Source organism: Vipera ursinii, assembly GCF_947247035.1.
Source record: "Vipera ursinii genome assembly, chromosome: 3".
Classification (NCBI taxonomy): Eukaryota; Metazoa; Chordata; class Lepidosauria; order Squamata; family Viperidae; genus Vipera; species Vipera ursinii.
Genome location: NC_139516.1, coordinates 167,232,345 through 167,256,052, shown reverse-complemented (window position 1 = coordinate 167,256,052; position 23,708 = coordinate 167,232,345). Strand labels below are relative to the sequence as shown.

At 35.1% G+C, this 23,708-nt stretch overlaps 1 protein-coding gene across 1 annotated transcript in view; it reads left to right on the top strand.

Moving 5' to 3' along the window:
- Nucleotides 1-23,708, top strand: part of ZNF521 (zinc finger protein 521) — a 322,613-nt gene that overhangs the window by 34,364 nt on the left and 264,541 nt on the right. The window contains exon 2 of the mRNA XM_083359975.1: nt 3,437-3,616. Coding sequence (XP_083216101.1) covers nt 3,437-3,616 — 180 coding nt within the window. The remainder of the gene's footprint in view (nt 1-3,436; nt 3,617-23,708) is intronic.

Here is a 23,708-nt window from a genome sequence, read left to right as displayed (position 1 = left end):
CTGTATCAATAGGCAGAATTTATTTGACAGCTCTTTTTTGTTGCATTCAGTAATTCTGCAGCATGTCATATTGGTAGATAAACAATGCTGAAATAATTGTTAATATTAAGTATGATTTCCAAATGTCAGTCTGGTGTTTTCATCTAGTCTATTCTGACTGAGGCGTTAAGCTTTTAAGAATTTACACTGTGGTAGCAATTGCAAAGTTGCAAATCAGTAGCAAATCTACAGGTATAAGTAGAAAGATTATCTCTCTGAATAATTTTTTTTGGATTTGTTCGTTTGGTTTACTCATGCAAGTTTTCACAAATAACTCTGTTTTAGAAAGGTGAATATATCTAGGTTGACACTTGTCTATTGAAGATTAAATTTCTCTGGTAAATCTGTCATTTACCACCACTGCCTGTAAGGAAAAGTTATTAAGTCTACTTAAAGCACTTTAAGAAAGTGTGAAGTCTCAAGTTTCCTCCTTCCGTTATATATTCAAGATGGACAGTATTTAATATTTATTTGTTACGTATATGTAGGGGTGTGGTTCTATACATATGTTGTATATAGTATGTTTAGGTGTGTGCCATGTATGTGTTTCACTTTAAGAGCAGGCAACTAAATTTCATTTTTTGATTTGTGCTGTTGGGCCCACAGGCGGTATAAAAATTTAATAAAACTAAACTAAATTTAATAAAACTAAACAGTAAAAAAAATGACAATAAAGGTTATCTCTTATTTAGAAACATTTAGAGTATGTGAAAGATAACTTAGATAAATGGGTCATAAGAACATATAGGCAAATCGATCCCTAATTGAAAAGTAATTTCAAAGAAAATCATTTTTCTCATTTAAGTATATCACATTTGAAATATCATAAAACTGGAGCTGGATTTTTGTAATGCCTGTCTTAATAAAAAGTAGCTGAGAATTAAGAAAACGAATGTGTTCAATTTTGTATGCAAACATGTTAGACCTGGAAATTAGATGTAGAATTCCTATTTTGAAGTTCATCATTCATCAAAAAAATTCTCATACATATGGGCAATATATAGTCATTTTCATAAGAACCACTCTAACACTACTCTAAAATACTGGAAGACACTAATGTAGAGTTGATGTGATAACATTTGCCCCGAACATATTTGAAGCGAATTGATTTGGCATTCATGCTTCTAGTTAAAGTCTAAAGCAGACATATCAAACTCGTGACGTTGCGAAACGTATCGGGACAGTTTTGCCATTGCCGGCAATGGGGTGGGCGCGGCTTCCGCATGATGCGGCCAGTCCACGGCCGGCAGTTTGACACCCCTGGTCTAAAGTATAAGTTGATGCCAGCTGGATATGTGCAAAAGGTTTTGATTTCAATATGTCCTGTTTAAGTTTGAAACAGTTGTTTTACAGTCCATATGAACCATTTCACTGATACTCAGAACTCTTTTATATGAGTCTATAACTCTGATTTCACTATCCACGACTATAGTAGGAGTACCTTTTCAGAGAAAAAAGTAGGAATAGAAAATATATTCATCAAGAGAAGGCAGAAGCTGCCACACAGGGGCTGTGACTGAACCCAGTCTCATGGGTTTGTCCCTTTTTAAGAATTGACCTAAAACCTAACATAGCATTTTGCTAGAACATACATTCTAAAGTAACAGCAGATGTTACTTTTCCTGACTCCTGTTCCAGCAGATATAAATCTGTGAATGCATAAATAGATGTAACTGCTTTTTTCACCCAATGACTTTTATTATATAATTTGGGGGAAAAATCTGCTAATAGATAGATCTGTCCTTGTAAGACTGATTATCCTAAGCAAGGTTTCATATCCTAAACTCTCTGCATGTATACTCATGTCTGTTATTGGATTCTTATTAAGGGCCAGCATTCATGAATAATAAGCACTGAGTATACTTGCATCCCATTCTCCCTTCACTTAAAGTAAAGTTACTTTAAAACAAATAGCTTTGTAAAGTTTATGTGCAGCATTTAAATAGTCATGTTAAAATTAAGATTGAGTGCCCATGTTTGCCTGAGTCAGTTTTATGAGATGAATTTGGGAATTTCAGCCGAATCTCTAATAGTATGTATTGTGCACATGGTGCTTTCCAACAAATGTTTAATGATTTTGGGTCAGTTTGCAACAGTTAAAGACAATTATTTCTTTTCCTTTGTCACTTATAACCTAGTAGTATTTTTAACTGCTAGACTTGCAGTTTGTGGATCCAAATGCTGGAAATGTACTTACAAGAAAATTTGGCAGTTTTGTTAGCATAGGTAACCTTAAAGCAACATAAGATATAATGATTTTTCAGATAAAGAGCTAGTTGCAGAAATTATGCTAAAGTAAGATTTTTATTTTTATTTATTTGCATCCTGCCTTTATTATTTTTACAAATAACTCAAGGGGGCATCTATATCTCTTGCTCTTTGTCTCTGTTGTATTTTTTGAATTATTTACTGATATTTTATTTTATCCACTACTTTTCATTTTTCTTTCTTTTCTCTTTTTGTAATTATTCTTTTTGTTTAAAATGTTTTAAGGAGGAAAAACAGAAATAGGATACAAATGCTATCTTTCCTATGTTATGTTTAAACAAATCAGTTTCAAACAAAGTTTTAAATTGTTTACTTTTTACTAGTCATTTACCAAATTGAAGTAGTATTGGATGATACTTAGATTTCCTTTATACAAGGAATTTGTCACAATCAGTTTCTGTAAATTATATTTTGAACTAAACTCATCCTTTCTATTCCTGAATTGTAGCTAGATTATTTGCTGGATCTTTAGTTCACCTCTTACTATATTTATTAAGACAAATAATGATGCAAAACTGCCTCTAGAGCAAATTGTTCTTTGCAGATTAGTGCATCCTTATTTAATTAGTAGATGGGTTAAATCATTCTATAATAAAGCATTGGTTTTTAATTTTAATTTTATTTGGCAGTAAAAGCTGATCATTTGGCTTTTTCTTAATATCAGTTACATTCTCATGGCAGCAAGTTAGTTCTAGCATTAAAAAAGTTAAAACCTGGCTTTATTCCCTGGAACTTTTTTTTTTTAAAAAAACCTCTTTTTCATTAGATTGTGCTGCATTGTAGAAGGGATTTATTCTTTTAAATTATTCAAGTGATGAAAAGCCCCCAATAGTTGCATTAAAGTTGACAAAATTAACTGTGACAAATGGAAGCATTCCTTTTGCAGAAGGGAATGGTATTTGGGAAGAAAAGTAATAGAGAATGGAAAGGATAGATGTTTCCTCTGTTTATTGAGCTGTAAATTCTAGCATAATGTTCATGTTCTGCAGCCTCAAGCCAGAAGTATTTTTGTACCTGTTGAATAGCTTGAACAACAACAATAATACAAGAAATCCACCCAAAGTCCAATTTTTTTAAACAGGATTGTTTCTCCCAAAACCTTGGAGTCATAATCTTCATTTTCTTTCAGATCTGAACTGTAAACTAGAAGACAGGACAGACGATGGAGAGTTGATAGATTGTAAGAAAAGACTGGAAGAAGGGGAGGAATTAGAGGAAGAAGCTGTGCACAGCTGTGACAGCTGCCTCCAGGTGTTTGAATCATTGAGTGACATCACAGAGCACAAGATTAATCAATGTCAACTGACAGGTAAACAATACTTCTCATTTTGTATTTGCTTACAAAGTTTTATTTCTGATTTTAGGTTTCTTCTGCAACGATGCTCCTCTTAATTCTTCCCTATTTCGATCCGTTATTATTTTATTTTAAAAAATGCGCTTCAGAAAGGCTCAAGTAAACATTCTCAGGCAGGGTTGAATGGGTTGAATCTTCATTTACACTTGACTGTTTTTCTACCCTACTCCAGTTTTGGTGCTGTAATTTAATAAACTCTATACTGAGAAACTCTCTCTAGGGGCCGGTGCTCATCTCTGTTTCAAAGCCGATGAGCACTGGCCCCTAGAGTTGGAAATGACTAGCACGCATGTGTGGGGGAACCTTTACCTTTATACTGAGAACTTAGTACAGCTGTATTTAGGGGCGGTGTGGTGGCTCAGCAGTTAAGATGCTGGGCTTATTGGTTGGAAAGCCGGAAGCCCAGGTTTGAGACTCAAGCACTACGCAACAGGGTGAGCTCCCATCCTCTCCCCACTTCCTGCCAAAGAAAGCATGCAAATGCAAGTAGATAAATAGGTACCACTTCAGTGGGAAGGTAACAGCACTCCTTAATGTCATGCTAGGCACATGACCACAGAAATGTCTTCCATTGGCTCAATGGCCCTGAAATGAAGATGAGCACTGCCCCTAAAGTCAGTAATGATTAATGGAGTAAAATCCTCAGGGACTCCTTTTCACAGCTACATTTCATGTTTAAAAATATGGATTCATGAGAGGATCTTGCTCCTCATTAGAAAGAAATGGTCATTGATGTTTCATTTTTTTAACTTGTGTGAATTCTAAACAAGTATATTTTGACAGAGTTTCTTAGTAATATTAATATGAGTATTGATTAGAAATCATTTGACTAAGCTATTATAGGCATTTTAATCATGAGACTTATGTTTTAATATGCTTTTCCCTTAACACTTTTATCTTTAGATATCTGGAAAAATAATCAATATATATATGCAAATATCTTGATTATTTCCCCAGATATCTAAAGATAAAAGTGGATATAAGTATGTGTGTGTATATATGTATGTATGTATGTGTATGTATGTATGTGTATGTGTGTATATGTATATGAGAGAGAGAGAGAGAGAGAGAGAGAGAGAGAGAGAGAGAGATTCAGGTGTTTCAGCATCAACTTGATGTTTAAAATTAAGAAATATGTGGCTCAGTGCTGGTAGCAGTCATTCAGTTAAATAAAACAAGTCCTTACACAAATGACGTTATTTTTTTCATTTACTTATAAGAGAAGTTCAGATCTGACTAAGCTACTGAATATTGATCAAAGGTGACATGTTTACGCTATCTTCAGTAATAAATTATTATCCTGGAATGAACTATATGTGATTATTGGTTTATCGGATCATATATAGCATCTACAAAATAGTCCAATAAAAACTATAATCATGAGCATGAAAAGTATCATTATTCAGAATTCTTAGCAACAGAGCATCCACATTTAGTTCCTAATAATTTCAGTTAAAGAGAGATCTTTAGTCTGGAAAAATATCCTGCAAAAAGCTTTAGATCCAGATAGGATAGACTAAATAAGGCTAAATGAAGCTTACAGCTACATTTAGGAAGCCTACAGCTACTTCATGGGTGATGAAACAAAACATATTTAAGTATTGAAAGTTAATGACAGCATATTACTTTTCTGTTGTATTTGTGTTGCTTTTTGTTCTGAAACATTCAAAAATTTATTCAACTATTTATTTAGCCAATTCTCATTTGTTCCTGGCAAGATGTTAAAATCTCTCCTTCATTGTTACAGTTTTGTTAATGCCTTCCAATCAGTCATTTTGTTTGTCTTCCTAGACCACAAAGAGATGACAGCATTCGTTTGTTGTTGTTTTTCTGACAAAACCTTTGTAATCCCATAATGTATGTCACCTGAAGTTGGGTGTTCAGTTGAGTGACTGCTAGCAGGGGAAGTGAAGCAAAAGGAGAAATTCCTGGAGCAGTACTCCTTAGATACTTTACCCCAGGTCATGCTTGAGGGCAGAACTTGCCATACTAAATGAGGATTAAAATGGTTCTGCCACTTCAGTAAATGTTTTTCAAAGGCAGGGACTGACTCTCCTAAAAATCCTGTGGTCTTGGTGTTTGAAAAAATACTTATGGCTGATGGGTACAAATTAAAATAATTTAAAATAAATTGGAGGATTTAATTAAGCCTTCCTTATTAAAGGCTTATCATTCATTCTCATTTCTGAAATAATATAAACTAAGAAAGATTATATTTGTTTTAAGGTAGGATACAATTATCTTGGTATATTTTCTAAGGTTTTAAAGATTCTGTGCCTATTTTTACCTACTGGCAAATTTTGTATGAAATCAGTAATGTAAATACAGAACTATGATATTTATTGCAAAAATGATCTGGAGGGTGGTTTAAGTATATGTAAGCCTAGTTGGAAGAAGCAAGAAACAAAGTTGTAGGTGCATGAACATACTGCTGTGTTCAATTTATATGGTTGTTTTCCCAAAGAACAGTTAAGGAGGGAATGAATCTTTAGATCTGGAAGCTGAGATTGTGCACTTAATACAATATTTCTGTACGGACCTCTTAAGAATAAATATCATGGAATCTTATGTGAATGACAGTAATCATCACAGAAAACTGCTTCAATTAGGTATACGGGTCTATCATGCCACATTTAAATAAAAAAACATAATATATATTGATAATGTATTACTTAACATGGGTTTTGTGACACGTGGAGAGATGGCCATCTTTTCCCGATAAGTAAACTTTATTTAGTTTGAAATGTTATATAGATTTAGGATAAATGCTTTCCCGCATTCAATAAGTTCTAATTCAAATTTATACAAAAATGAATCAGGATGATTTATTGTCTCCTGATCTTGTTGATTTTGGAGGGATGAAAGGAGTGTTCTCACAAAGACAGTGACACAGATAGTCTTGTTGTTCATATCTGATTCTGAATGAGCTTTCCCTGGTGAAACATGACCAGATGCCCTTGAAGATTTTTCTACTGGCCCAAACACTCTTCAGAGTTATCTAAGACAAAAAATTTCATTCTAGAGTAGTACCCCTCAGAGGAAGATATTTAGGTTAATGGACAAGCTAGGATGCCCAATGCATTACTTTCAGGAAGTGTTCTTCTACAGGTAGTCTTCAACTTACGACCACAACCAAACCCAAAATTTGTGTTGCTAAGTGCGACAATTGTTAAGTGAGTTTTATGACCTTTCTTGCCACAGTTGTTAAGTGAAGCTGGCTTCCCCATTGATTTTGCTTGTTAGAAGGTTGCAAAAGGTGATCACGTGACTCTGGGACACTGCAACTGTCAAATATGAACCAGTTGTCAGGCATCCAAATTTAGATCACATCACCATGTTGATACTGCTATACTTGTAAGTGAGCAAGCTCACTTTTTTCAGCACCGTTGTAAGTTTGAATGGTCACTAAATGAATAGTTGTAAGTCAAGGACTACCTGGATTAGCCTCACTGACCAATTACAAATGACTGTTCTTAGCCAGGCTTGATCCAAGTTGCTTTTCTTGATTCTAGCCCAGTATAAACTTGCTAACATAAAAGCAAATTTTAATGAAGTATACCGGATTTCTGTACAGTTATACCTGAGATGTGTTTTTATATGCATACATATTTTATTTATATAAAAGATATCAGATGAGAATAGTTTTCTAAATTTCATCAACTTTTCCCTTATGAAAATTCTTGAGAATTCTAGAGTGCTATAAAAATATTATTTGAACTTAAATGTTGATACCTGAAACATTCCCATAAAGTGTAGCCATACATTATTCTGTTGTGGTCCAGGTTAAGGCAAGACCTACATGCTTTGCACAACCCAGTCAAATACTTGTCTAAGAAAGTTATTTTTTTTTGCAGAATATGTTCACTGCACATAAAAAAAGAAATAAAGATCAGATCCCTGCCAAGATAATCCAAACTGTATGCCAAGAAAAGCTGAATCTAGCAACCTGTATGAATGATGTAATATTTTTTTTACTTCTAGAGCTGATATGAAAGTACTGCTCTTTACTCCCAGGGCTAACTCTTTTAGGCATTTCTCTATCTTGTGAGTTATTATCAAGCCCTGAGCACAGTTTTGGGACAATAACTTCAGTCTAAAGGCTTGGAAGGTTTTGCTTTTTTTTTGAATTTGTACTTTAAAGAAATTTGGTACTGTAACTATTCCAAAAATTATACTGAAAATACTGCTGACTATTTTCAGCATTTATATCAATCCATATTTCATAGATTCTACCAACAAAAATACAGTTATTTGATGTGCATGCATACCCCTTGAATTCAAATTAGAAGGTAAAGAATGCAGCACAATAATGGGCAGTAATCATATTAACTGTATTTAATCAATTTATTTTTCTTTTAGTATAACCTGAAACCAAATCGATATATTTTTTGTCCAGACCTTAGTTGCTTTTGGAAGTGTCATTTAAAGGCCAAACATACCTCTAAAGTCGCACAGCGCAATATGCAAAATACTTCTGAAAACTAGAGCTCACATGGATCCACAAAGTAATATTAGCATGCAGACATACAAATATATTAAGAAGGAACTACTGAAGGTGATACTGCTGAGAGTTTTCAACAAACTTATACTGCAATTCCAAAATGGCTGATGATTGCAAAAAAACTTTGTTTAAAGGACTTTGTGTTTTTAATTCTTTATTTGGATTGAAAGGTCACCATACCTACTAGGGGATGTCACCTGGGAATAGTGTAAATGTAACAGAGATCTCTGACCTGTTAATAAGCACCAGAAAGGAGATAGGTATCACTCCACAATGTGCCCTAGGGGTCCTTTCCTTTTAAACTTCAAGCAGTGTAGCTGGAACTGCTCAACTTTTTATTTCTTTCAGTTTTACCTTCAGGGGAAAATTGATCGATTTGGAGATGATTATTCCATAATCTCTGAATCTTTCTTTCTCCACATTGCACTGGGAATGTATTGAAGCTTAAAAGGTGGTATGTTACCTCTGAGCATTGTATGCTGAGCCCAAAGAATGTATGGGGACAAAAGTCATCTTTAAACAAACTGGTAGCAAACATATTTTTGAATTATAATACTCATATTTTATACTGAAAATGTATCTTCAGTATGAAAAACTTGTTATGATGAAAACATCCTACTGATAATTTATATTATAATGTTATGAGATAATAGCATGACTTATAATATTAAAATCTGAACTGTGAATATTCCAGAAATGTGAAATCATTCTTTGATGCTAATAGTGAGATATATCTAGTATTGCATAAACTGATGGACTCCTGCTTCTTGGGACCCGAGTGCCATGCTAAGGGGTGAGCTCCTGGTCTTGCCCCAGTTCTTGCCAACCTTGCAGTTCTAAAGCATGCAAATACAAGTAGAGAAATAGGTACCACTTAAGTGGGAAGGTAACAGCGTTCTGTGTGTCTCAGTGTATAGTCTGTTGGCCACATGACCGCAGAAATGCCTTCGGACAATGCTGGCTCCTCAGCTTAGAAATGGAGATAAGTACCGCCCCCTAGAGTTGGACATGACTGGCCAGGGGAAACCTTTATCTTTTCACATTTTATGTTTGGGAAAAAGCAATTTGTGCAAGGATGATTAATTTTATTTTTCTGAAATAACAAAGGAGAGAAAAGGTTTACTTTGATTTATGCCATCTTTTGATTCATTGCGTCTTCTCAAAATTATTTTTCAGTATAGTGACACTATCCTTTTCTTAATCCTTAAGGTGCAACTGTGCTTATACAGTAAGAATGAGAAGGTGTCATCCTTAAAAATAAGGATGCCAAAAGGGTGGTTTGTATATGATTTTTGGAGTAAGAGGAGAACAAGGAAAATAATGCCTAACAGAAATGCTTGTTTTTTTTCTGTGCTTTTCTAACTGTCGATGGAAATAGTGTGTCTCCTTTGTTTTTACTACTTCATTCCAGCAGGAAGTCCAGCTTAATGACTAGAGGAGGGCTGGATGCTCCCTGTGGAGAAGGCATTGGAAGGGGTCAAATTTTTCGAACACAACACAAACCATTTTACCAGATGAAAAAGTTAACAGATAGATGAGGGGCTAGCAGATTCTTGTTAATTACATTCTTTTAATAAAACCAAAGATTCAGGCAATGTATGCATATTTGAGAGAAATGCATTGTAAGAAAGTCAATGCAGACCACTAATGTGGTATGCACAGTTTTGAAAGCTAAAATGAAACTCGTCTTTGATACACACCTTAAAATATCTGAACTTCTCAGAATATTCAGACACTCCGATTTCATCCTGAAGCATTCTGTACTACCAAAACATTTTCACTTTGATTTTGGTTTCCATCCATATTGCAGACAAAACAAATTTAGTCTCTTGACATCCACCCCCGAGTTGATTAGACCATGTCTTTCTGTATCATTGTGTGTAGGGAGAGGGTTGAATTTTTTTTCTCAACAGAAGAAATCTTTCATAAGTTGAATACTGACTTCTTAAATATATTATTTCTTTTACAAATTCTAAATAACGTTATTCAAGTTATAGTCTGCATGTATTGGTAACTGGGGAAGAATTTCTCTGTTTGAATATGCAGGTAAATATGCTTTAGGGATAAGTATTAAAATCAATGTATTTAAGTTGTGCATATACTATTGCTTTTTATACAAGTTATTTGCACATACTCAAACATGAAATAAAGTTATTCACAGCATAACTTTACTTTGTGCTTCTTTATGTGACTCACGTCTAGATTAGTGCACTGGATTGCAGCTTTGGCTCCCAGAATTGCTCATTGTCTCTAATGCAGGGTTCAGTTTTTAAAAAATAGTCTCAATCCAGTGTTGACCCTTGCACTGAAATACAAAAGAAACTTTGCAGAGTGATTATATCTCTAGGGCTTGAACTGGGAAACCTATGGCTAGAGGCTGGTATCAGACCTTGTGAACTTTTTGAAAATGTTCACCAAGGCTTCAGAACAATGAAATAATGAAACTGACTAAGGAAATTTCCAGTAAATACACAGGTCGTTTATAAATGTTATTTAAACATATTTTTCCCCTGTATCCTGGTCCATCTTCTGCTTGCCACATATCAAAAAACATAATCTGTTTTACAGTAAGTGTTGTTTGGTCTATCTCGTTTTGCATTTTATCCATGGTAGAGAATCTACAGGTTCTGTAGATACCCTTCCTTTGAACAGGTACATGTTTGGGAAGATGGGAGCCTTACAGCTTAGATGCTATACACATGATGCTGATTAATATCCATTTCAGTTGGATATTCATACCAAATATGGTGCTAATGTTACATTTGTGGCTTTGGTAAATAAGATATCCTGGATGAGGGAATTATGTCCTGTTAGTTTTCACAATGGCTTTTGATTTCTTAAATTGTATATTGCCCATAGCTATCAGTAATTCTGGCCCTTTCTGACAGGGTACGTTCAGAAGGTAATGTTAGGGGACTATTATTCCATATCTGGACATTGACCAATAGTGTTCCACAAGGTTTTATCTTAATCCCTTGTTGTTTAAAACCCTACACGAAACCACTGGGCATTGTTACTTGTCAGTTTGAAGTGGAGTACTGCTAGTAGGCTGGCAGTATTTTCTAGGTTGCACTTTGATTATTTGGCACTTGTGGTTCTGTTCTTGGTAAATGTTTTTCTGAAATCTGGTCTGGTCTGATGAACATAGTTTCCATTATATAGATTATAGAACCTATGGATCTTTTTGTTTCTATAGACTAGAATTAAAAGCTATTAAAGATTAAGCCCTATAATTAATAAGGTTCTTGCAATACTTTTGGGTAGTGAACCTAAATCCATCCTTGTGCTGAACATGGCCCATACCAATGCAATATCTGTGAGCAGAACAATGTTTAGAAGTATATGTATTATTATATTAAGTAATTTAAAGAAATATTTATTAATGTAATTTTTCCTAATTCTAGAAAGGCATATAGTTAATGTTTTTTTATATTGTTGAAGCAAAACTCAAAAATTATATCCAGAATTATCTCTTGAATATTGGGATAACAGTGCAGATTCTCCTCTGCTGTGAAAAAATATATATTTTATTCAACAGAAGTGAAGTTTAAAGCATTGTTTTAAGATTTACAGCACCATACTTGTGTATATTTGAGCAAATATATCGTATCAGTCATACCAAAATGATTGTTATTTTAAACCAAGATTTGTTTTTATTTTCCCTATCAAAGTACAGATTTTCTTGGTTTACTTTATATTTTCTTCCGTTTTCTATTTTGATCAATTTGTTATGATTTCAGTTAGAAATTAGTCTGGTAAAAGGAATGCAGTAGAACTAATGACATTCCCATATTCCATTTATTTGCCTGCAATTTTTCTTCAGAGAAATTTGCCTTTTCCTCTTTATCTTTTCTAATGCTGACATTTAGTTTGTAGGTTCCTGCCCAGATAAACTTATCCTTTTGCTTATGTTACTCAATAAATCATATGACATCTGTGTCATGAACTGAGTGAGTTGCTCACTTCTTTTTTTTCTTTCTGACATTTTCTTTCTTGTTTGTTTGCTAGTTTATTTTTTGTTTCAGTATTTCTCTAGGGATCAACAGATTGAATACATCCCCAAATCAAGCTATGATTTGGCTCCCAGGGTCAGTTTTGTGATGTGTGAAAGTTGTTTGCCCTCAGAGAGACAAAGAAAATTAGTTGTGGATTAATCTGCTTTGACTCCTTCAAAGCAAATACTTAAATCCAATTGTGTTTCTCTTGGGGCACTGTTTTACTAAACCACAAATTATACTTTTCTTTCTTAGAAAAATGTGATAATCATTCTTTCAAGCTGGTGTTATGTATAAAAATCTTGACTGCATCACCCTTTTATTGGCTTTAGGCATGACAAACAAGCCATGCTGGCTGCATGCAAATCACTCATGCATAGTCTTTATACTGTCTGAAAGGGAATTTGTTCATATGTTCTGTACTGCTCTTCATTCGGAGTTCTTGTAAACAAGTCCCATCACTGCCATCTGGGATGAGAAACTAACTCTGCACTTCGTTTTGCCTTACTGGCTTGTCATCTCTCTGCATCCACTCTGACAATACTAGGAATAACTATTTTTTTAAAAAAGTTTTAGAAAGAAAATCATTTGGTACACATATGAGTGTTGACATAAGGTTTACAATGTCAGATTAACCAACCGCATGGTTATATATTGCTACTTAATTATGGCATTTTTTAATATGCTAAAAGAATTAAGAGCAAGTAGAAGCTTTTCTTGGTCAAACAAAGGCTTGTGGGACATGGACTGCACCAGAGACAATCCTGGCCTGGGAGGTCTTTCAAAAGTATTCAAGGAATAGCAAATAGAGCAGAAAAGTTTGTGGGTATGGGTGTGTTTGTGTGTGGGCATGTGCATGTGCAAAATATAAATGTTTTCCAAGATAGCATGGGAGAGAAAGAAGCTCCATCAAAACTGAACTTGCCTCTACTAAGGGTTAAGTTGTTTCCATATTTTCACCTGGCTAATCCCCAGGGCACTGAAGGAACACAGATACTTGCTATCGTGACCCTCTTCTGCTCAGAATTCGAAGATCAGAATATGAACATACATATGCGCACACACCTGTCTATCATATATCCTGGTTGCCATAAGATATTCTGTGGGGATCACATTAGGGCAGTTGTGTGGAATTTTTGCTCTTTAGTTGCTGGCTATTGCTAAAAAGAAGGGAAGGTAGAAATTATAATTTCTTAGCATCAAGCAGGGGATTGAACTAGATGACCTCTAAAGTTCTTCCCATCTCTGATTTTATGTATAGATCCACATAGACAAGTTTGGTGTGTGGAAATTGCCTGCGAATGCAGGAAAGATCTACCCTTATGCGTATGTATGAGCAGTCATCTAAGAGATTGAGAAACAAAGTCATGCTTCTCAGTTTCCCATCTGTACAGATATAGAACAAGGGATAAAGTGAAAATCTTATGAAAGGTTGTTTCATCACATTGAAGCCTATGTTCTTCTATATGGACAAACATACTTCTGTTATTTTTAATAATAATTACAAAATAGGAGCTTTGAAAGACATTTTATTCTATTTTTCATTGTATCTTATATGATAGCACAGTACTTTTAGAGAAGTATAGCTTCGACAATTGCATAGTCCCAAAATATATACTATTACACAATTATGCTGAAGTACTACCACACAGGCTAATGACAATAACAGTGGGACTTAACGTAGCCTAATCCTACATACTTGCCCCTCGGCTTTTTAACTTCTATATTAATGATATTATTGAGGTTTTTGCCAGTGAGTTTCCTCTTCCATTTTCTGCCAGTTGTATTGTCTCTTCTTATTTATGCAGCTGTTCCCTCTATTTCAAAAGTTGAACTCTCTTAGAGCATCATTGGTCTATTGTAAAAGAGAACACCTGGAAATACACCTCTCAAAAACTAAAGACCTGGCATTTTCAATACAATACTTCAATCCCTTGGCTAGATGATAAATGAAAGAAGTACTAATCAGATCTTGGTTTAAAATGTCTTTCAAGCATTTAGGTACTCATTCTCAATACTCTACCTGCTGGGCAAGCAAGAGAATTATCTATAAGGGCTCCCAAAGTGTCTGGCACATTCCTAAATTTAAAAGCTGGTGTAAAAATAATCTGATCCAAGCTGCCATGAAGTTAATCAAAGCTGAAGTTATAGTTGGTTAGTCTGTGAAAATCAGGTGTATTTCTGTAAGAAGTTTGAAATTTTTGATTTTGTATAATCTAAATACCTAAAAGTATAGCAAATACCTTTGCCTGACATATAATACCTTAATGCAACTAGAATTCAGCTGTGGCAGAGAGTAAGGAAGATGACTTTGTCAGAGATATGTAAGACCCATTATATGATGATGAGAAGCAAAAAAATGTCAGTGTTAGCCATTGTGATGAGATGTTTTCTTGGTCTGGTCTATCTAGTGTAGACATATCAAACTTGCGACGTCATGTGATGTGACGTATTGGAACTTTTTCCCCATTGTTGGCAATTGGGTGGGCGCAGTCTCCTCATGACATGTCTGGCCTGCGGGCCAGCAATTTGATACTCCTGATCTGGGTTTGAGAGAGAAGTATATTTGAGGCCAGTGTAAGATATTTAAAGTATTTGGCAAAGCAAATCCTTTGGGGGATTACTTTGGTCCCTCTTACCCCATTGATAGATTTAAATCCACCCATGAGAGACAAGGCTGAGAGACAAATCTGATATATTGTGGTCTATTAATACCAGTCTCACTTAGGACTTTAATAAAAACATTAGTAGTATTGAAGCAATGGGGCTTCAATATTCAGTATTCAATTGGATTTGTCAACATTTCCCATCTATATTTTGGTAGAATTATCCCATTCTCCTGGACTTCCCTAGTTATTTCTGTTGGATCCTGTATACTCCACATGAAAAGCCTTTTTTCTTTTGACCTGAATCGATGTTCTACCCATCAGGGTGACAACTAAAAGATATTTCAGCCTCCCATAAGAATGAAAAGCTAGCTGGGTGACTTTGGGCTAGTCATTCTTTCTCAACCCAACTCACTTCACAGGGTTCTTGTAGGGAAAATTGGAAGAGAAAGGTGTGCTGGATATGCTCACCATCTTTAGTTATTTGTAAAAACAATAAAGATGGGATACAAATACGTAAATAAATACAAATAAAAATATTCAAATAGAGAATTCTGTTTAAGTGTATTGTATTCTGTTTAAGTGCCAGTTTTATATGGAATGATTCTAACTCCAGTTATTAAAAATGTAAACCTCCCGCATAGTAAGATAACTACTTTCTTTTTAAATGATTAGATTTTAGATGTATCAAGAGTAATAGCGATATTTTTATCTATACCTTTGACTTATACGACTCAACAATACAGGGTGTCTTCCTTGTAGTTTTGATTGATTGGCCTTTCATATATTTTTTGTATACACTTAATATATGCTTGATTATTTGGCCTTGGTTCATAAATTAACATACCGTATTTTTCTGTGCATAAGACGCTATTTTTTCCTGCAAACTCCCTGTTCAAAAATCAGGTGCGTCTTATACAAGGAAAAAAAATGGTAACCTCTGCAGCCCAGGGCATGCCTGTGTGGGTTGCCATGCCGCCTGGTGCAGGGAGGGGGCAAGATCATAGGCTGGCTGAACTTCTGGATTTGCTGGCTCAGCTGTTCGGTGCTCCACTGAACAGCTGATTGGTGCGGAGAAACTTGCATGCCAGAGAATCTTATACAAGGGTGGAAAAATACAGCACTTTATAATAGTATAAATTAATAGTAATATAAATTTATAAATACTAAATTTAGGTCTATTTGATCAAAACTGGTCTTCCTTTAATCTTAATTAATCTAATGTTTATATCATTCCCTTCTAGAATCTTGAAGAACAAAATGTTATAAAACAATTTACTGCCATTTAAAAGTTTTTCTCTAATGGAATCTAGGGAAATCATATTATATTACAATGTGTTTTGCTTGTGGCTCAACTGGTTGTATGATGATGATGATGATGATGATGATGATGATGATGATGATGATAATGTTGGAAGGGACCTTGGAGGTCATCTAATCCAACCCCCTGCTCAGGAAGGAAACCCTATACCGTTTCAGACAAATGGCTGTCTAGTCTCTTCTTAAAAACTTACAGTGTTGGAGCATTCACCATTTCTGGAGGCAGGTTGCTCCATTGGTTAATTGTTCTAACTGTCAGGAAGTTTCTCCTTAGTTCTAGGTTGCTTCTCTCCTTGACTAGTTTCCACCCCTTGCTTCTTGTCCTGCCTTCAGGTGCTTTGGAGAATAGCTTGACTCCCTCTTCTTTGTGGCAGCCCCTGAGATATTGGAACAAGACTTTTAGGTATCACTCTCTTGGACCCCTATAAATCAGAATATAAATCTAATAAATAAACAATATGCAGGTTTACATGAATTAAGTTATAAACATAACTAGGTTATAAACATAATTCATTATATCTGAAGCCATGAATTTACTTTACTTACAATTTAACATCCAAATCACCACGCTGCAAAAATGGGCTTCCCATTGTGGCTTCTGATATTCTGTCCAGTTCTTTATAATAACTGTGTTCTAGAGAGAGGATGGCTTAGAACTCAATACTCAGCAAAGTTCCAAGGAGCTGACCAGCTTCCTCCCCTGAAGTGATGCCCTGAGGGATGTTTTTCTGATTTTTTTTTCTCTGTATCCCCCAGCTGGATCCAGCCTATTTTCAGACTCAGTCATTCTTTGGCTAGCTTCTCCTGCTAAAGCAAATTCACTCCCATTCTATCCAGTTTATCTTGGTGATAAATAAAAGGTGGGGTCCTAGGCTTGTTTTACCTTCCCCCCCTTTTACCTTCCCCCCACCAACAGCCTGTTTGCATGGAAACGCTAGAAGAAAGCTTCACTTAATGAAACTTTACAACTGCTTCCAATAATTATGTCTGGTTGGCAACAGTTTCAGCTTTTGAAATAGGCCAGAACCCTCTCAAACCTCTCATTCTAGGCAGCAATGATGGCATCTGCCAAACTGCTTCAGGGGGAAAAAATGCTCTCTCTGAAACCACATGGGTCCATCAGGTACCTGGAATAGGATGGTGAGGGCAGCTGCTGAGAGCTCTAGGGCCAGTAGGTTGCGGTCTGCTCATGGCAGGGAATCGTTGCTTAACCCCCACCCCAGCCCCATCTTAAAAGCTTTATGGACCTTTTCTGCTTTCCCAGAAATAAATGCAAGGTCCTTTTATTTGCAATTGCCTGTCTCCAGGAAGGTTCATTTGATCCTCCATTGGTTGCTGTTTGTGCATTAGAAGCCCATTCTCTTCGAGTTCAAAACTGTTTCTACCCCCCTCCCCCTTCTTAGCTTTGGCTTCATGATGTCCCTGTATTGAAAAGAAAAGAAAAGTTGGAATTTAGTGCAATAATTCTTGTGCTCACTATGGCATGGAAGAAGAAAAAAACACAGGTATGCATGGACCATCTGGCAGACAGGATGTTAGCCACAGCCAAGTAATAGCACTTCCAGTGACGTAGCAAACTGGCTTTCCCCTTACTTGCCCCCAAATTCCCAGCAGCTAGGATGGATACCCTTTGAAGCCCACGAGCAGGGCTGTGAAAATGAGTGTGCTGTTGTATTGGTCTCCTTTACCTCCAACACTTTTTACAGCGTTTCAGAAATACAGTACAGTACAATACAATTTCCAATAGGTGGTCAGGAAAAGGTATCTGCTATATGCCTTTTTTTAAGGAACTATGTTGTATCATGCAAAATTCTATATGAATGTATTATTTTCAAAAAGACAAAATAGGGAATTATATCTGTTTATTGTTTTCAATTAACGTCACTAATACTTTTCTGGAAATGCAGTATTATAAAATGAAACAAAAGGATTTATATGTAAAATTGGTTTATTATTTTTCATTCAGGCGTAGAAACAATGTTGCCAAGCTGAATACATTAAAATAAATCAAAATTCTAGTTTATCATAATTGAGCTACCTACTGGAACATAGTACAGCTCAAATGCTTCTCCAATTTGAGTAATATTGTAGGTATATGAAATTTATTTGCTGAAAGTAATGGAAATGTGACTAGGAGGTTTTTTAATGCAAGAAACAATGAAAACATTATTTGCTGATACACAAGTTACCAAATTACTCATTGATTTTTTTCAATTGAAAAGATGCAGAAATACCCTTTTAAAACATATATGTTTATGCTGAATTTTATACAATTCAATCCCCAAGTATTTCTCTTTCAAACAAATGTTAGAGTGCCAGGCAAAAAAATGCTAAAATAAATTGAAAAGTGGCTGTGCATTTGCATCAGTAGCTGTGCAAACAAAATCTGTTTCTGCTTCTTTATTTCTTTTTTCAATGGTCATATTCCGACTGTAATCATATCTTTGAATGCAATGTCTACCATAAGTATTCTCTTGAAGAACAGAGGTTTATCTCAAAATGGGTTCAGATTGAGATTTTTGTAATAAACATAACCTTACTTCCTTTCATTTTCTGTGTGTCTTGCTGTTTCTCTTCATATCTTTTTTTTTACGAAAATGGTTTTATAAATAAAGCAGCATAGTGAAATTAAGAATCACAAGTTTTTTACCCAAAACCATTCCTTTAGTTTACCATTTAGTTAACTTGCAGCTGAATATACTCATGTTGTTATCATAATAGGATTTGTTTGTTTTTGGATGATGATGATGATGATGATAATAATAATAATAATAATAATAATAATAATAATAATAATAATAATAATAATAATAAAAAAGTTGGAAGGGACCTTGGAGGTCATCTAGTCCAACCCCCTGCTCAGGCAGGAAACCCTATACCATTTCAGACAAATGGCTGTCCAGTCTCTTCTTAAAAACTTCCAGTGTTGGAGCATTCACAGCTTCTGGAGGCAGGTTGTTCCACTGGTTAATTGTTCTAACTGTCAGGAAGTTTCTCCTTAGTTCTAGGTTGCTTACTTTTAAGTAGTAACACAAACAGAAACTCAAGAGTCCTCTAAAAATTAAGTATAAAATATTAGGATACTGTCTTATAATATCCTAATGTAAAAATTCATTTGATGAAGTTTTATAATAACTATCATTTTTGGGTTTTTGGGTCCCCAACCCTTGTAAGTATACATGGAATTAGAAATTATTACATATTTTATCAGTGATGCAAAATAGGTTACCATGAAATATGGAAATAGGCCAATGGTCCCACAACTGAACTTCAGTTTTTGTGACAATTTTGGGGTTGGAACGGAATATAAATATTTAGAGCATTCTTTTAAAAAGAAAGGGTTATTTTTTCAGATAAACATATTGATCTATCATTTTAGAATTCTTAAAGAAATCAGCAAATACTGATTCTAGTTCTCTGACTTTCAATTTCTCAAATGGACTCTGTAACTTTTCATAGGAAATACAAATGGCTAATGTCTACAATTCCATCCCTTACAATATTTGAAACTGAGTCCAACTGCCTAGAAAAGTTGAAAAGTATGTAAGAGGGAGCCAGGTCCAGATGACAGATAGCAGTCTGGTAAATCGGTTTGTTATAATTGAATCGTGGCAGTTTTTTGTGAATGGGTAAATTCTCCCTGCAGCAGTCACTTTGCTCAGAACATTTTCTTAAAATGGAAAGCTTGAGTGCTAGAAAATGCTTCCAAATATTTACTTTTTTATATAATGGCTATCCAGATTTATGAAATCGGAGGGACAGTCAAGTGTCAACATATGGCCTCTGTAGCCATAGTATTTATTGTGTTACCTCTCAATTCCCTCATGATGGTGCCATCAAAATTTAGCAAAATTTTGGTCTTACAGCCTTGCGGTTGCTTATCCTTTAAAAAAATAAAGCTTAGAAGAAATTGCTAAGCCATGGTTAATTTAATGTAATATTTTGAATTAAAAGCTCAAAAACATGAAAATACCCCCCACACACACACACAGACACACACACAACCACAATTTGACCCTAGTCCCTCAGTAATATCATCTAGCACTATATCACTTCAGACCTAGGTTATGGCCTCTGTAATACTGTCACATTTTCAATATGGATTGCACTGGGTCTTGAGTTTTGCAAAGCACTGCAGTTCAGGTGAAATTTTGTGGCAAGGTGTTAAGTTAGGTTGTTGGCATATCTTGAACTCTACTTTGCCGGTCACTAAGTTCTTACTTAGCAATTGATTAAAAAATGCCCTTTGAGAGAAATCAGTTAACTCCATCTGAGTCTCCTATTCAAAAAGTATGGAATTGCTCCAAAATAATTTATTTAAATCCCAGCAAAGGTCTGAGATAAATCATCAACAATCAGTTCCTACAGGTATCAAAGGCAGTTAAAACTTTTAACAAAACCAATATGGACATTTGAATCTTATCCAGTATCAGCAGGGGCTCATCATCTAACAAAACCAGAGCAGTCTACATCTGTTCTTTATGAGAGTAATAACGTAAATGGAGACAACCCCATCTCTCTTTTTGGTCAACAATATGTAGCTTTGTCAAATACAAAGTCTAGCGAACATTAGAAATTGAAATGTATAAAAAGTGAACAAGCAGCTATTTATGTCCCAGTCAAGCAAAAAGGAAGGGCACTGGTTTTTTTTCTTTAAACAGAACATTACCTCTTTTTGATAGAAATGAAAAGAATTCTTGATCTTGAGCATACAAGCTGATCATAGAACTACCTTTTCTTCTATACAATATTGAATACATTTACAGTTTAATAGGGAACAACACTGATTAAGAATTAGCATCCAATGTTCTCAAGACCATCCCTTATTTCTTTTTGAGACACCATCACCTGATTTTATGGGTCTGATTTCTCCCACTTTATTACAAAGAACAGAACAGAAGCCTTGTCTTTGTGATTCAAGTTCACATTTTTAAGTTTCTTCCTAGCACAGCTTAAGCTGGGACAAGAACTGTTTGTCGTGAGAGGAGCTTGGTATCTCTATAATAGCTACATTTGGGAAATGCTTCCAAGAGCATACAAAAGAATAATATATTTCAAAGCTTTCACGAGCCTCGTGGCATGATGAGTAGAAGGTGGAATTTTAGTTTTGCTTTTAATGAAATCTGCAGACTGATGCAGGTATTGATTACTAGCCATAATTAGGAGGTGACACATGCTAATGAGATTGCACAGAACTAAAGTTTATGTTTAAAATTTCTTCCAGCAATTCCCCAGCTAAATCTCCGCAGTCTTATTTTAAAGATGAAATACATGATTTTCAGTTTCATGGGAGAATTGCCTACAGACTCAACAGCATGAGCAAATCTGATATGCATCTGCTTTTGGACTGGCACGCACCACCACCACAGATGAGCACTGCCACATCTATCCACAGTGAATCATATTTGCCTGACCTTGTGGCTTCTGTGCTCCCAAGCATGTATCCGTGCTTCAGTGGAAGTCTTTGATGACTGGAGAACCTCTTAATTGCCTGGGCTTACCTGGCATAATAATTGGACTCTGAGATCAACCCCCCCCCCCGATTGAAATATACACAAAATAATAATGAGAACCATTAAATGACATTGGGCAAATCATGATCCTTTGATCTCCTCAGAGAGAAAACCATTTGGAAAGAAGGAATATATGTATGTTTTGGTCTACTGAATGTAAGAGGAGCAAGTTTCTTATGTTGTGCACATAAGAAACATCCAGGACACAGTTGTGTTTGTTTTTTGCTATCTAAAGTCAAATATACATTTGAACTATTTGTGAGGTTGAGTATAATTTTAACTCTTTAAAATATTCATAGACCGATGTTTTGCAGTGTCCTCAAAATATAGTAGTCACAATAAAGAAAGACACTGCAGAGCAATACAATAAGCAGCAGCAGTTTAAGTTTCATTAGGTTTTTTTTTTTTTAAAAAGGGGGGGAGAGGAAGAAGTGGTAAAAAAGAATCCAAAAATAGTACCTGATACACTTTTAGGTGGAGAGAATTCCAGAAGTGGGGATGCCACAATATGCGTCAGAAAAGGATAAGACTTGAAATGAAATTGCTTAGACTTAAGCAATTTAGGCACAGCCTATATTTATTTAATTTGCCAAGGAGTTAAAATAAGCATGTGCAGCTTACCTTGCGAATATTAGTAATTTCATCTACTTAATTCTCTTCCAAATGTTCAACACATTTAACAATCGTTTTAATAAATGCTACAATATCTCTGTAAAACAGATCCTAGGGTTTTCCCCATGATGCAAATAAGGAACAGTGTATGAGAGAACAGCTCCATGGCTAAAGGCTCCTTTTACCCAACTTTGTGGCTGAGTTAACATCTGATATGGGATCATTTATTCACACCTTCAGTTCTTTGCTGCAGTCTATCAAAATACTAATGATTTACTACTGAGTAAAAAGAAAATGTATATACAATATATGTATTTAAGATTGTGCTTGACTAGGTTTATTGCAAAGGTGAATTTGGCTTTATCAGATGTTACCTGTCTGGGAACGAGTCTTTTGGAGATCACATCTCAAAGAATGAATGGAGTTTTAGCAAGCAGTGGTTGAAGTAATACTTACATTTTGTCATTTTTTTCTCTTGTTCTGAGTCCTTTTTTGTTTTCTACAAATTTGTTTTCTCTTTTTTTCTTTCTCTTCTTTACTACTTGCAGAAAATAAGTTTTGAAATGAGTACTGTTTGTAGCTTAAGGACCACATCTTATCCACTTCCTATTTAGGGTATAGGAGAAACCATAAAAAGAGGAAGGTTTCTTCATAAGCTTGCAGGTCTCCAAGAGTTCTGCATAGGTATCCCATGGAAAGGAACTAAAATAAATAGGGATATCTTAACAGGTGTTTTGTCTGTACACTGGAAGTCCATAGGAATTGCTAAACAGGATCGGAACTAGAGTCCTTGTTATTTTATTTATTTTTATTTTTAAAATATATATATGCTGCCCTTCAAAATCATATTTTTCCAGGACCAGACATAGTATACTGTAATCCCTAAGCGGCTTGCAAGAAGTTCTCGTCATATGTAGAAGTAAATTTCACCAAAATTACCAGAACCTGTTTTAGAGGGAACCTGGATCAGATGGGTAATGTTCCGTTCTGCACATATAAATTTGATGCTGTTTTGAGTTCAGTGAGATTCCCCACCCCCACCTCCCCACCCTGGTAAATGTTCATGAGGTGGCAGCCTTAGGCATTTACTTTATGGACATTTGTGGTGTTGATATGTTATTAATTTCAGAGTAATAAAATTCTTCTGGGATAGGGAAAACCAATAAGTATAGCACAAAAATAATATGCTTGGTTCTGCTCTGTGAGTATTATATGTTTTGGGGTTTCTTTTTTATTTCCAAATGATCTGGAAGTTAGGTGTTTTACATGATTTTTGTAAATAATACAAGGCTTCATAAGATCCAATGCAGTATTTCAGCTATTTTCTTTGTTCTACTTTCATATGTGATTGTTAACAATCAGACAACGATTTGTGTCTCATTCCCATTGACCTGAGTAAAATTCCAGATGGCAGGAGAGTTGGACATGACCTTATGTTTGCAGCCCTTGTAGTTAACATTTGTACTAATCAATAGGTTCTTTATTAAGGATAAGGTTGTG